Source organism: Dryobates pubescens, chromosome 6, assembly GCF_014839835.1.
Source record: "Dryobates pubescens isolate bDryPub1 chromosome 6, bDryPub1.pri, whole genome shotgun sequence".
NCBI classification, from domain to species: Eukaryota; Metazoa; Chordata; class Aves; order Piciformes; family Picidae; genus Dryobates; species Dryobates pubescens.
Genome location: NC_071617.1, coordinates 39,306,779 through 39,322,893, shown reverse-complemented (window position 1 = coordinate 39,322,893; position 16,115 = coordinate 39,306,779). Strand labels below are relative to the sequence as shown.

Genomic DNA, 16,115 nt, shown 5'->3' with positions numbered 1-16,115 from the left:
AAGGTAAGTGATGCACAGCATTTTTTGAGAGAAGACATTCAATCTCTTAGAAACACACATTGGCACAGAAGAATGAGGAAGGCTACTATTTTCTACATAAGGAAACAAAAAAAGCATGTTTCAAAGCCTGCTAGGAAGAAGAGCTAGTGCAGGAATCAAAGCTTAGCCTTTGGAAATTCTTGGTTCTGTAGAACCACTATCAGGCAATGAATCCTTTTCCAGGCAGAGGTATCTTGTTTGCCATATTGTTTGGGCTGCATGGGAGGCGTGATGTCACACTTTTAAACAAGGAAACAGCTTAAGCATTTGTCATTTTTCAAGTACCAAGTATATTACTTCCCTAATTTGTTGCAATTTGCTGCAGAAATAATAATTTACAGGAAAATGAGAATTAATGGTTAATGAAAACTGGCATAACTTCCCTGCAGTCACATTAGTTACACTGAAATGATCTTCTGTTTTGCTAATGATTCTGTTTGTGCAAAGGCACAGTTCCTCCCCCTGCCCCCTACCATTTTTCTCATTAAAATTTAGCTCACAGATGTCTACATGAATTGCTTTTACCTCTCTGATACCAATGTACACACTCCTGATTATATCAAAGAGGGCTGGAAATAAAGAAATAGGGAAGATTAATATCTCTGCAACCTTATTTTCAGTACCCAGATCTCAGTTATTCAAGGAAACAAGAATGAGGATGCATTCTAGTGTTCATACCTGAAATATGATTCCCCGCCCCAGAAATCCATCTCTGAGAGATTTGTGTAGCACAGCACAGGCAAAGTAAAGGCTATTTTATATGTATTTTTAAAATTTGCTTTCTAGATCAGTCTCCACATCCTATCTTGCACAGTGAATCAGTGTGCCAAATGAGCTGAACACAAAGCTAATGTTACACAGCTTTTCCTCAGCACCTTTAACACCTGTTTTATCTGCTAATGCTCTTAGTGCCAGTTCCATTATTTGACTTTGGGTTATTTTCATCTTACTGAAATGTCAGGAATGATAAGTTACATATGGGTAAAATCCCAGCAATATCCTGTGCTGGGACAGTCAGTAACTATTTTTCACTTTAGTTAAATTTCTTTCAAATTAATTTACATTTGGTTTAATTTCTTTAAAAATCTTACAGGTAGATAGCTGAACATTTTTTTCAGCTATGCAGACCACATTCCCGTGGTATTACTGTTTGAAAAAACTCCACCTGTTTTCTTCTCTCTCAGCCTCAGTCTTAGCACTACATGCTTGGACACTGAGATCTACAGTGATACTGCAAGCAAGGCTGAGCTAGCTCAGTCTTTTCATGGGAAAGCCATACTGAGCACGAAGATACTCTTGCACCATGTATTCTGGCTGCACTGCTTGCAAACACTAGTGAGTACAGACACGTGTGTACAGACACTTCCCTACAGTGAGACAGAGGAGAAAGGACAGGAACAACAACCACCACTGTCTCCCCATGGCCAGCTGGGAACGAGGGTGAGTGGAAGCAAATCTTTATTCACCTTGATAGATGTTGCTATGGTTGAAGATGAACAGCTTGTGGATTTGTCTGCGTTTCATAAGTGAGAGCTCTATGGGGAGAAGGGTACTCACGTGGACAACCTCTGGGGAAAATGAGAGGCAGAGATGAGGCTGAGACATACATGCAAAGGGTGCTTGTTGCATATGGAATAAGTTGAAAAAGCAGTGATTTTGTGAAGGAAGAAATGAATGGGTGATGGAGCAACATGTTTGTGCTGTAAGAAGTTTGATGAAGAATGCACACAGATACCCCAAAAATCTTGCAAGTATTGCAGAGGAAGGAGAAAGGAAGCCTATGAGGTTTCATTTTGGTCCTCTCCACCTGCCATTTATTACCTGGCAGCACTGATTGCTGATCTACTACAGGTCAGACATCTCATCCAGAATGCAAGGGAAACCCATACCATATGCAGTGATATGTAAACACTGTCTTGATGCTTACAAATACATAGAATAACAAACTGAGTCAACAGAGTCAATAGCCTAGCTAAGTCAGCAATTGGTCTCTTTTGCCAGTTATATTAAAGCCACAGAAATTGATGTCCTTCATGCCTACTCTAGTTATAAAAGAATATAAATGTCTTGAGGGTTCTAAATTTATCAGATGATTTACAGAACATTTTATTAAAAGAAGAAAGTATTAATCTTGTTTCCTCCTCAGACAAGAATTAACAATATTTAAAAATCTCTGTGTAGGAAGAGAAATAAATGCACGTTCTGAGAAAGCAAATGCCAATAATGAAATATAAAAGAATTTATTCAACATTATAAGTCATTCCCTCAAAACTTCCATTTTCATCTTGCTGATCTCAGAATTTCCTGTTGTTGCGATTTTTCTTCTGGTGTTCGAAATGTCCACTTTCAATCTTTACAAAACATGGACATTATTTCCTCTCAGAAACACCATACTAGACTTCTAAACATCTAGTGACATAAAAAATGCTGGATTTTTAAAGTGCTAACAAGAGGCAGTGACTGAAAGCTGACCCTATAAAAGAGAGTAAGGGTCACCCTGCTGAGCTTTGCAGGCTCAGGTCACTTGCCTGGTGCAAGAAGAGTCATGACTCATAGATTAGATGTGGCAAAATCTGGTGGGCTAACTGAGCTCCTAAACTAGTCAACAGTACAAGGTGAGGTGAATATCTCAACTGACAGTGTTACAGTGAAAAACAGAGGGACTGCTGATCAGTACTCCCTTTTCCTCCATGAAGGGTATGGGAGAGGTGGATCCACTTTTCGCCATCCAAAAGTGCTCAGATACATATCCCCTGACTAGGAACATAAGAGTCAAAGACTATCTTATGGAGATGATCCACTGTCCTGGATACTCTGTGTGGTCAGACACTCACTGGAAGGAGTGAGGAACCTTCCTTGTCCAACAGCAGTATTGTTAAAGCACGGCTATTGCACATCTAATCTAGCTTTTCTCAGAGATTCCCATCTATCTGGGATTTCATCTTGCAACGTCATCAGGTGCACCACCACAATTTGGAAAAGTCTGTTAAGTGCAAGAAATCCCAGGCATTTGTATGGGTCACATTCTCCTCAATGCACAGATACCAAGTCTGGCATTTCCTGAAAAGTTTGGACTTCCTGGCCACACCGTGCCCTTTCAGGAGGCACATATCACAGAGAATCAATTATTGAATTGGGAATAGACCTCTGAGATCATCAAGTGCAGCCTATGACCTAACACCACCACACTGACTAGATCATGTCACTAAGTGCTGTATCCAATCTTTCCTTAAACACCTCTAGGGACAGCGACTCCACCACCTCCCTGAGCAAGTCAGTTCCAGAGTGTAATTACCCTTTCTGTGAGGAAGTGCTTCCTAACATCCAACCTAAACGTCCCCTGGAGCAGCTTCTGTCCATGCCCTCTCATCTTGCCACAAGTTGCCTGAGAGAAGAGCCCAGGTTGGGTGCTGTCAGACAAAATGCACAAAAGAACTAAGGATAACAGAGTAACCCAATACATGTTGTGTGGGGCTCACTAACAGTTGTTTATGTCTGAGATATGTCAGACAGAAATACAGAAGTACTTCCTGTGTCAAAACAGGATTCAAACCAAGGTTTCCTCACCACCGTGTAGTATAACCTAAAGGGTGAGAGAGTCATTTCTCCCTCTCTACTGCTCCTCTCAGTGGCTTTGTCATTCTGGACAACACAAAGTAGCTTCAGCAAAAGATGATGAAGACATGTCCTTCTATGAAGACATGCCTTGGTAGGGCAGTGTGGACAGGCTGCAGGACCAGACGCAATGTGGGCTGAATCCTTCAGGCAGGCTCCTATGGTGTTCCCTAGCACCTCCTTGTTTGTTCCTCCTGAGACTGTTTCTATGCAGAGCCAGATCTCCTGGGGATGCTCGGGCACCATCTGGCTAGCCAGATGGACCAGAGATACCTAAACTGATAGAGAGGTGATTGCATTTGTAGTAATAACATCAGTCTGTATGTTGGAGGCAGTGCTTATGTCTGTGATGGTCCCATGATCTGGGGATAACTACATTGTGCTCTGTTGCACATAGTCAAGACACATCTTACATATAAGAAATAGTCAGAAGTAAGTAACATATTTTTAAACAAGCCTGTACCAACAATGAGCACGTAACAAGAACAGTCAATTTCTGTAACCCTCATAGTGAAGTTCTGAAGTATGAATAGAATAGAATAGAATAGAATAGAATAGAATAGAATAGAATAGAATAGAATAGAATAGAATAGAATAGATCAGGTTGGAAGAGACCTTCAAGATCATCATGTCCAACCCATCATCCAGCACCATCTAATCAACTAAACGATGGCACCAAGCACCCCATCAAGTCTCCTCCTACACACCTCCAGTGATGGTGACTCCACTACCTCCCCTGGCAGCCCATTCCAATGGGCAATCACTCTCTCTATGAAGAATTTCTTCCTAACATCCAGTCTAAACCTCCCCTGGTGCAGCTTGAGATTCTGTCCTCTTGTTCTGGTGCTGGTTGCCTGGGAGAAGAGACCAGCCCCTGCCTCACTACAACCTCCCTTCAGGTAGTTGTAGAGAGCAATAAGGTCTCCCCTGAGCCTCCTCTTCTCCAGGCTAATCAACCCCAGCTCCCTCATCCTCTCCTCATAGAGCTTGTGCTCCAAACCCCTCCCCAGCTTTGTTGCCCTTCTCTGGACACGTTCCAGCAAGTCAACATCTTTCCTAAACTGAGGGGTCCAGAACTGGACACAGGACTCAAGGTGTGGCCTAACCAGTGTGGTGTACAGGGGCAGAATGACCTCCCTGCTCCTGCTGGCCACACTGTTCCTGATGCAGGCCAGGATGCCATAAATCCATAAAAATGATGTTGAAATAAGCAAACAGTATTTTCATAAAAAAAACCAACAAAAGAAAATAAAACAGCCCTCAAATAATAATAAACCCCACACCAAAACCCAAAAAAGCTCACCCCCCCCCAAAAAAAACCCAACCCACCCAAACCAACAACCCAACCTTGAAACCAAAAGTCCACAACAGCAACAACAGCACAATTTAGAAGACTGAGTTAGTGGAAACAAGTTTAAACTGAACTCCCAGGATTTTGAAGGATCTCAAATTCTAAGGCACCCCACAGCCCACCTGACACGACTGCAGTGCACCTCTGTGGATCAGACAGGTTCTAATCCTTCCGCTATATTTAGAGCCATCCTGAAGCCTACTTCTTTTGCATTCACTGCATGATTAACAGATACAAGAAAACCATCCTGTTGGTCAATTAACGAGGTTTAGAAATGAACTGTGATGTTTAATTGCAGAGAATTAACATTTCTCTACTTCCTACATGTAAGATCCTTTTCTTGAAGTGTTAGTTACCACTAGATATATGGTCAGTGGAGGAAGAGATGGTTCATGGCTCACAGCTCACATTCCCTGACCTGAACTTTACTACATAAACTAGTTACTGATAATATCACCAGAGGCTAAAAATTTAATATGCTAGAGATTGACTGTCCTTTCTCTGTCCAGACAGACACTAGGACATAGTGGCAGAATAGGAAAGGGATAAACAAGAATTGAAAGCAGGGACCAAAATTTACCCTTGGAAAGCCATATCCATACGCAGTATTCAACAGGGTCACCATTGGGGTACAGATCTACCATGAAACCTCACTCTTGAAAGGAGAGCTCTTGTGCACCTTGTGAGAGACTCTTCTTGTATGACTCAACAAAGATAAAATCACTTGCTGCTTTCCCAGACAATAGCTGATATGTGTTGGGCAGAGCCACTGGAATGAAGGTGCAAAGATAACATCAATCACTGGACCACAGATGGCCTCACAACAATGGACCGAGGCCACCTTCAGGAATATGCATAAGACAAGATAATCTCCACCCATCAAGTACCCTGGAAAGGGTGAGACAATGGATTCACCACCTCTTTCCTGATGTGTAATGAGTGTGGGGGCATGTAGATGGACAAGGAGGAGGCAGAGGCTTACCCTCTCCATCCAGACCCCTGCCCAAACACACAGGAATGCACAGAAAGATTTCCTGGGGAACGATACCTGGATACTTACCTAAGGAGGATTTCCTGGCCCCTGAATTCCTGAGGGACAATACTTGGACACATACCTAAGGACTAAAAACTGTATAAAAGACTTGAGCCACTACTGGCTTGGCAGAAGAAAAATGCAGAAGAAAAATGGAGATGAAGGAAAACACACAAGAAAGACCATGCCGCTGAGAAGGAAAGCAAAGCCCGGGACAATGCTGCTCCAGAGAAAAGAGGCCGTGGAGCCTGGAAGAAGCAGACTGAACCTTCTCTCCATGTCCTAAGATCCGCCTGCTGCAACTCATGAAGCTGAAGAGGCTGCTCAGAGGACCACATCTCTTCTCCAGCCAAAGACTCAGCACCCTTTCTCTACAAACCCAACATCTCCTGCAGCACCTTTCCTCCACAGACTCAAACTGTCTTGGGGAAGTGAGGGGTGTGGTAATATAATTCCTTTCCTCTTCTCTCTCTCTTCTCTCTCCCTTTCTATTTTCTCCCTCTCCCCTTCTTATTTCCACTTCAGTTATATAATAAATAGTCTAGCTGTTGATATTTTGGCCTCGTTTGTGCCTCTAATTTCACAACACAGGAATATTCAAAAGAACTTGAGTCTCTTTCCCTCTCCAGACCGAGACATACCTCCAAACCCAAAAGTATGGGGAAGAATGGTGGTATTTCTTCCATATAGAGCAGGAAAAAAAAAGAGGCATATGTATTCCATTTAGCAGATATGCTATGAGATCCTCCTTTTACCTGGAGATGCAACTTTTGTTACAGAGAGTTTTGAAGGAGAAGTAGTACCTGTCTGTACTCTCCCCACTCACTCTAACTGGGGCAGCCAAGAATGGCGAACCTTAATTTTGAAAAGTATTGCCCAAGGGCACAGAAGGAAAGTCAGAGGAAAGGAAAATATTTAGGTGGATTAAGTGAGGTGAGCTCATGGAATTTCTTCATAAACAGAAATGACAGGCTAGCTTGGGAAAATAGTTTCCCTAAGCATATCTGACAGCAGAAGCTGACTGATCAAACAGTAGCAAATATGTAGTGAAATGGACAATGACAGAGAGCCAAGTAAGGCTGTTCTCTGGACTCACCAAACAAAGTCATGGAAAACAAATGGGCCATGCTAAGAGAACAGTCATGTTCCCAGCTACTTGCAGAGGACCTTGAACATGATGAGGGGAACAAGAGACATCAGCTTCAGAGACTCGTGAATGAAAGCATGGGCTTTACCTACCTGGAAACAATCTCTTCACTCCTCATGTTCCAGATGTGAAACCCATTCTGGTTGTACTATGAATGCATTATGTTTTATAAACACCAGAAATTAAGCAATCAAAATCCCTAGTGTTGTTCAGAGTTGTCCATTTTTAGAATGCCTTGTGTGCTGGCTGGCCAAACACATGCATGGAAAGGCTCACATTTTTGTTTTGTGCCCAGAAGCCTCCCGCTTTTCCTGCATAATTTTCTTCCTAAAAATAACCACTCTGCTTCCATAAGTTCCTTTTTTTCATCACTGGCTTCTGTTTTGTCGAGATTGATAATCAAGTAGATGAATATCAAAGTTTAAACATGTTTCAGAGACCTCCCCCAACACAGAACAAAATCTTGATGAAAACAGGAATCCTACACCATATTCTCTCAACAAGCCGCAACCAACTTAACCAATCAACAAGTCACAATCAATTCAAACTATTCATTCGGAGTACAAACTGACTTTTCCAGGTTTCCATGAATTTCTAGCTGCTAACTAAATAATACAGTATCAGTTCCTATTGATTTGACAAATACTAACTTTTAGAGCCTACAGAAGATTAATGAAGCAGAGACTTTAATATTTTGCAGATCAGAGTGTTTAGAAAAGCCAATGCATAAGTGATGTCCCGGACAAAATCTTCAGATCCAAATATCCTAAAACTTAGTTAGATACCTGTATTTTACAAATGAACTCTGCTTTAAACCCAGAGATTCAAATAGGATAACACACCCTGACCAACAAACAATTTGGATATTCCAAAAATGTTATGGACTGCTTGTCTCCTTGTAAAGGTAGTGCAGGCAACAGCAGGATTAGGCACACCTCCATCCCAGTCCTTTTACATCTAAAATAAAAAGCCAGATCACCATAATGAGAGTCTATATAGCTCAAATTCATCCAAAGAGGGGCTCCCAGGCAGAGACATCATGGAAGAAAGCTGTAAGACTGCTGATGGAAGACTCCAATGCAAATCTAGAGGTACAAACAAAGTGTGATGTGTGTCAGTTCCTCCGTATGTTATTTTTTACATCCCCAGAAAAGGAGCCACAGTATAGATAGGGCTCTGGAATAGCATGGAAAGGCAGAAGTGTTATTTAATGTTTTGTGTTGAACCAACAAAGAATTTAGAGGTAAGACTGAAGAGGTGTGACAGATTTACTACAAGAAGTTGTATGCTAAAATAAATTACTATATCCAAGTTCTGTGTGGGGGCTTTGCTCCACATGCCTTGTCAAGTAGGAGTCTACATTTCTTTAAGTTGAATGTTAAAGTACCAACAATCAGGTTGACTTCAGGGGAGATGAAGATAATAACAGCCTACATCTTTGCTTTCCAACAGGAGCTGGAGATATGATATGAAGTAAAATACCCCAAGTAGTAGGAAATATCCAAATAGAGTGAAAAAAAATAATGAGAGTTGGTCAAACACTGATCAAATGCATAGATTCATGCACATAACAAAAAAGAGCACTGTGCTTTTGGAAGGTTAGTCAGGATATCTTCTTTTCTCCTTTGGACCTGTCTGATTATTTATCCATAGCATATGCATGGAAATAGCTGCACGTATTTTGTCTACTTAAGTGTGATCCAAGCCTTACCTGGCAAGTCCATATGGATGTGATAATGAATCCATCATCTCTGAAAATATTGAAGATTTCAATAATTCCCCGTGAATAACCAAACACAGAGATACTAGCATCTGATACTGCCAAGTTAAATGTGAGGTAGTCAGTGGGCTGCAGCAGGTGTCTTTGTTTATACAGGACAAAAATCACAATGCTGTTTCCAAACCAAGACAGCCAGCCTAGGGGAAAAAAAAAAAAAAATCCATGAAATCAAAGAGTAATTAAAGCAAGAAGCAAGTCAGCATGCAGGTGTATGATGTGTCTTCTAAAATAACCTTTTTGTTCCATTATAACAAATTAAACCAGATTATCCATTGGAAAACCTATTCATGAAGCCTTTTAAAGTAGCTGGGTAGACTTCAGAAACAGGAACATGAGAAAAACACTGGCAATAAAACAGAACAAACATGAAGAGGTGTTGCTTCATCTGTCAAAGATTCACTACGTAAGGGCCTAGAGAAACTTTTCTCCTGATGGACAGATGAAACTCATGAAACATGACACCTGGGTAAAAAGGAAGGAGGAAGAGTGGTTGAATTGGTAGAATGGAGCAAAGACTACAATCAGCCAAAATCTGCAGTTGTTGAAGTGCACTGTATACAGTAACAGATACCTGAAGTTTGTGCATGTTGCCAGAGTGCTGCTTTCCTGCTCCTCTCTTGTGCAGCTAATACAATTAAGTTTCTTCTCTTAGAATAGTCTAGGGTCTATATTTAACAGTAATACATCTGATTACTGGCTTGTACATGTCTAATTACATGAGGAAAATGCAAGGGAGATAACTGTAAATTAGGTGAAAGTCACTTAGGTGGAGAGACAGTTTCCAGATGTATATGGCTGTTGCTCCACACATCACTGCAAGAACTTGGTAGTTTGCATCCCTCTTTTTGAAATGAGGTTGACATAGGAAAACAAATTACTTTTAGCAAAATGTTTATTCAGAAGTGTCAGGCTCAGTGTTGAAAATGGAAATTACTCAGTGAAGAAGTTGGCTCCAGGGTGGCTGCTGGAGTGGGACTGAGCAGCAGGTTGGGCAGCACCTTGACTCTCCAAACCAGCTCTGCCATTGCCGACAGAGGAGGCCTCACTTCACCTTCTAACGTGAAGAAAACACCACCTCTTTTGGGTACCTGCAGCCTAGGAGAGGTTTGGGAACCCACCAGCCAGTGGTTTAGTTCCTCACAGTTGATCCCATGGTACCAGGTGAGGAAGAAAAGAGTTGGCTCACAGCCTTCCATCCAGGCACAAGCAGTAGATATCCTAGAGTAAGGGTGCTGTACATTGATACAGAAAGGTGAATGTATGCACTGAAGAAGGATGTGACACAGTGGCGTTGCACAGCATCTCTGGATATTCAAAGGAGTGCACAAGGTGAAGAAAGGCTGATAGGTTTAATGTGGCAAAAGGGCAGGTGCCTTCCTTCAGGAAGCACGAACAACCCCATATGTCAGGAATCCAGCATTTCTGTGTACTTATTGCCCTGTGAAGTGTTCTGTGTAGTCTGGAGTGAGAGGGCAGGTGGTTGATGGGACAGTCTCTGTATGGCACTATGAACTGCTTTTTCTGCAGAGAAATTTAATAACTCCTCTTTTCAGAAATGCCAAACTGCTGCTGCTCTATCTTGCTTATCAAATGCATGTGATTTGCTAAAAAGCTTTTGAACAGGAGAAAGATGACATGTTGGCATATGGTATTAACCAGAAATAGTCAGTGGTGCAATGATTTTATATATATATATATATATATATATATATATATATTTCATTGTAAGATCAAAAATAATAAATACATCTCATTTTGGCCACTAGGTGACAATGTTTCTTAATCAAATCTCATTTCAATGTCTGAATTCACTTTGAGTCAGGAATTGTTTCTGACTTTTTTCTGAGATTGAGAATTTTACAGAGGCCCAACACAGCACTGTAAGAAGACAGCTTTGGGAATGCATAGGGTAGTCTGCAATGGAGACATGGTAGCTGTGCAGTTTGCGTATATCAGGTCTCTGGATCTGACACAGTCTGGCTGGTGTATGAAGTACAGCAGATACATCAGTGTCTTGCCTGGGACATGTGAATTGGGAACCACAGGTGAGAATTTCCAGAAGAGGACAGGAAAGGCCTTATCTCAACAAAAGAGTTTAGATCATGGTTCGTGGATACTCATGATGTCTGTCGAGATGTGTGACTGTGGACACACTTGGTCAAAGAGAGAATTTTTTTTTTTTTAACTTTAGCTTACAACAGTGAAGAGATTCAGAGGAATTCCATCTTCTAGCTAAGTGCTAACACCAATCCGAGACATCCCTTTTGTGTGGAAAATGTAGATCGGAATCTGCAAAAAGCAGTATTTAGATTCAAAAGAGGGCAAAACATGCAAGTTACAGAAGTGTAATCACTGAAGCTGTTTTCCAGCCTATCAAAACACCCTGAAGTATGAAATACTAACATCTTTAGGATGTTGTGTAAGGAAGCATCCATAGATTCTCTCAAATGCAGACTGCCTTTTCAGACTCCTAATGAAAAGCAGGTTCGGGCAGGTAATCACAGAATAACCAAGGTTGGAAGAGACCTCAAAGATCATCAAGTCCAACCTGTCACCACAGGACTCATGACTAAACCATGGCACCAAGTGTCACATCCAATCCCCTCTTGAACACCTCCAGGGATGGTGACTCCACCACCTCCCTAGGCAGCCCATTCCAATGGCTAACAACTCTCTCAGTGAAGAATTTTCTCCTTACCTCGAGCCTAAACTTCCCCGGCGCAGCTTGAGACTGGCATTTGTCCTCTGCTGCTGGAAGGGTAAAAGTCTGTCTGTGTAATAGGGTACTTTGTTCTGACACACCACTGCTCCTCAGATAGACTGAGTTACAGGTGTGCATAGAGCTACCAGCTGTAAATTTTTATGACTGGTGCTTGCAGAAGGGTGGCAGCAGACCTCTGAGGAGAAAAAGATGTGAAGACTTTTGTGTTCTATGTATTACCAATAGATCTTTTTTCCCCAAAAAGTTCTTATTGCAAAAAGGTACAGGAGCCTCCCTCACATTTTAACCAGACTTGCACTAACACAACTTGGTGTAGCGCTATTACTGACTGTACAAACTCTGCAAGAAATGCAACTTGTGTTTTGCATCTGGAGGTAAGTTTCAAGCATAGCAGCTATGACATGTCAGGCACTTGTAAGCTTGGTAAAAGGATGTGGAACAATCAAAAACTAATATACATACAACCTAAAATCTCATGTACCTAGGCACTTCAAAAAGCATTTAGCAGAAGATGTATGATCACTATTAGGAAACAGCAAAGGTAAACACCTCAGTTGGTCAGTTGACAAAAGAAGTTAGAACTACCAGTGTGAAGAGGCAACACTAGGAGGAATCAGCAGAGCTTGGGAAGCATAAATATAAATGAGTGGTGAAGGCAAGGCTTCTTTTGCATATGCTGTATTCAGTCCAGGCTTTAAGGTTAAAACAAATGAACAAACAGTACAGGCTGGAAAAGACAGCATGAAAGGCCACTAGGATGACATGCTGGGATGCACATTATAACAGGTTATAAATTAAGTATAATGCACACCCACTCCCACCCCCAAAACAACTGGGAAAAAACCCAAACACAAAACCCCCACCCCACTCCTTCAGTTTCTTCTCATAGGAATGCAAAGGTTTACTGTAAGTTATGATTGTTTCTTCAGGAACACCAACTGGCTGTAGGATGTTAATAGCAGCCAAAAAAATTCATGTTATAAGGAGTGATAAAAAAGGTATAAAGCTGGTGCTTTCACTTTAGCTAAGTATTTAGGGAAAGGCTCCTATCCAACAGAGAAAATCAGGTTGTCAACTGGAAGAGTGGTAGCAACGCTAAAAATCCTCTAGCCTGTTACATTAGGGAGCATGATAGCCTCGCAAATGAGATTATATATTGTCACAGCAGGGGACTGGCCTTGCTGACCTAAGATATTCTTTCTAGTCTTAAGTGCAACTGATTAATTCATTAGCTGATGGTGCAGACATTTCCCAGCCGTTCATGAAAGGATATGCAGATGTGAACAGACTGGGCATAAATTGGAACAGCTCTGATTTGTCTTATGGTCACTCTTCTAATTAAGTCTTCCAAGATAGAAGCCATAGATTTTTCTACTAGGATTTCTCTTTTTGTTCTAAACACAACTTTTGCCTCCCTATTTCCTCTAAGTAAAAAAAAAAAGTCTTATGTAAACATATTAAAATACTTAGCATTTTACATTGTAACTTCCATAGAGCTTTCTCAAGCATAACCTGGAGGCTAGTAAGCTACTTGCAATATGTGATAAGCTTAGAAAAAGAAAAAACAAAAATCTGTTTAGATCAATCCTTTAAAGACAGAAACTTTTTTTTTTTTTAAAATATATGCTGGTTAGTAAAACAGATTTTAAAAATGTTAAGTTTCCTTGGATTTCCCTGTGAGGTTTTGTGGTTGGAAATTTTGCTTACCTAGCAAGCTTAGCATTCTTTGCAAAGTCATAGAGTTTTCTTGCATCCTGCAATGAGTCTGACTCAAACAGACACTATTTAAACAAATCAAAACTGCACTGGGATCAGACAGAGTTGATACTGGGTGCCATTTCTCAAATATATGTTATATACTTAACAACAGCTGTCTCTCAGAAGAGCCAATATAAACACAGAGTATTGTGACTGCTAACACAGGATAATGTTCCAGTACTTAGACCTTCCATAGAATAGAATGGAATAGAATAGGATAGGATAGGATAGGATAGGATAGGATAGGATAGGATAGGATAGGATAGGATAGAATAGAATAGAATAGAATAGACCAGGTTGGAAGAGACCTTCGAGATCATCGCGTCCATAGATCCTGTTTGAAGAAGTTTATTTCTATTTGCATGAAGCATTAAAAGTAAGGGCAGTGCAATCAGTTTAAAAAAAAAAGAAGAGAGTTTAAAACTACAGAACCATATTTTCTGCCTCTGCAGGAGCTAATTGTAGTAACTGACTGTCAGCAATCAAAACTCTGGAAATCACAGAACATTAGTTCAGTGCTACCGAGAAATAAGAAGACACAGAATTATCACATACTTCTGATGAGGTACTTTGTACTTTTTTTTATCTCCCCACATATTAAGTTCAATGAACATTAGTGAGAAGTTTACAGGCTTGACTATTTTTTTCCCCTCAAGATTTCTGCATTAATCTCTTTTTAAGAAAAGAAAGCTGTACCTCTTTGATCTTTTAACAGGGGTGAAACCCAAATGAATCACTTTGAACTTCACACCAAACACTACTTAGGAGCTTCCTTTCATATCCAAGCCAAGTACATACCTAAAGCCAGTAGGTAGAAACCTATGATAGTCTCTCCTTGCTCTGTTACAGCTGCCTCTCTGCTTAGAAAACTGATGTTGTTGTTCCTCCAGGGTGCCTGTGAAGAAAACTGGACAGACATTTTCAGCAGAGCTTATGACCCAGTAACTGCCTTTTCCTCAGTACGTCCCAGCCAAATAAAATGGTTCCAGCCTTTTCCTCAGTTTCTGCTCCCTGTATTCAAGAGAGCTCTTCAATGACACTAATAATCTAAAGAAGGAAATCTCAGAGGACAGGAGCTTGGCAGCCTGTTCTTCTTCACTAATCCTATCTACTAATAAAGCCTGTGAATCTGTGGCCAGACCAAGACAGCAGATTTCCTCATATCCTTATTACTGCTATGTGCAGAAACCTTTAAGGAAGAGCATGTATGTGACAAAAAGGCATCCTTTAAAATTTGGTGGCAACACATAACCTACAGGCCCACAGGCACGCTAGCAAACCCAGTGTAGATTGATATGTTGCTGAAATAGAAGTATTTCTGTCTGCTTGTCTTCAATGAAGATGGTTTTAGGTCAAATGAAATTGAGACAAACCCCACGGATTAAAAAAAAAAGGCAAAGAAGAAAAGCATGGTACAAAACATTGGGGAGGTGTCATTGCCTGAGAATGTGACATCAATATAGAATAAGAAATCAGCTATGAAGTTACTTTAACAGCAGGAGAGCTGCTAATTTAAAAAGATGGGAAGATAATTTCCAGTAGAAGTTAAAAAATAAGTTTTGTAAATCCTTTGAATTATATTTTTAGACTGCTAAGCACTCTCCAACCTAGCACACTCCAGGTGTGGTTGGAATTTCCCATAATGTTGAAAAATAAGATCTTGTCTTGTTGAAGAAACATGTTACATGTGATTTAAGAGGGTCAGTCTGGAGTACTTTTAGACTTCATGGAGGTATCAATGATTACACTTCAGATATGGCCACTCTTGCCAATCAGTTGTAGTCATGATTTAAGAGGTTGATTCCGAATTAATTCATCTGAGGCAGCAAAATTTTTCTGTTGAGCAACACACTCTTACTGCCCTGAAATCCCTGTGTTCCTCTCAGTGCCGCAAGCACGCCATGCCTTAATATTGAAGTGTTAATACATAGCCTATAACTAGCAATAGCAATAAATGTATTGATAGGGCTGCAGGTTACACAGATCAGGCAGTAAGTGGCTAGAGATGCATTGGCTTCAGGGAATTTTCGTTAATTTGTATAAAAATTACAGAAGAAAGCAAATCTCCTCCTTAACTCCATTTACTCTTGTCCCGTGTCAAATTACACATTGATTGATTCTGGCCACTTTGGGGGGAAAAAAAAAAAAGAAAAAAGAAGTGTGTTTCCTTTTTTGATGATGCCTTTGCTTCACAGGCTCAGCTCCCACACTCAAACTAGCAAAACAACTCAAAATTTTATCTTTATGTGTTCATATGCGATTGTGTGCTGGTGGTGTAAATGAGAGCAAAAGCCAAGGCACTGTGCTTTCATTCCATTGCCTTTGCTGTCATATCTGAGAACAGAGCCTGCAAGGATTCTCTCTTCATTCCTTTTATTTAATTTATGCCTGCTTTACACAAAAAATCCAGGAACTACAAGGTAGTGAGATTCCCACCCCATAAACTCCCGTTCAAATCTTAGATATGCTTGCTGGCTTCCTAAAACTCAAATTGATGAGGTTTCCAAGGAGTTAGCCACAATTGGAAATTAATCCTGGATTAAGAGAATATAACGCAGGAGAAGGCAAGCACTGAAAACATAAACAATCTTTACCTGGCATTATGCTGAATCCTCTTATTAGTTCCCAGGTGCCAGTTGCTATTATAAATTATATACCACAGACTCCAAG

General features: G+C 40.7%; 1 protein-coding gene across 1 annotated transcript in view; it reads right to left on the bottom strand.

The window, feature by feature from the left end:
- LOC104310303 (opsin-5) overlaps nt 1–14,530 on the bottom strand; it is a 29,136-nt gene extending 14,606 nt beyond the window's left edge. Inside the window, exons 1-2 of the mRNA XM_009911716.2 lie at nt 14,244–14,530; nt 8,897–9,102 (exon numbers count right to left, since the gene is read on the bottom strand). Coding sequence (XP_009910018.1) covers nt 8,897–9,102; nt 14,244–14,364 — 327 coding nt within the window. The 5' untranslated portion in view covers nt 14,365–14,530. The remainder of the gene's footprint in view (nt 1–8,896; nt 9,103–14,243) is intronic.
- Between the last annotated feature and the right edge of the window lie 1,585 nt (nt 14,531–16,115).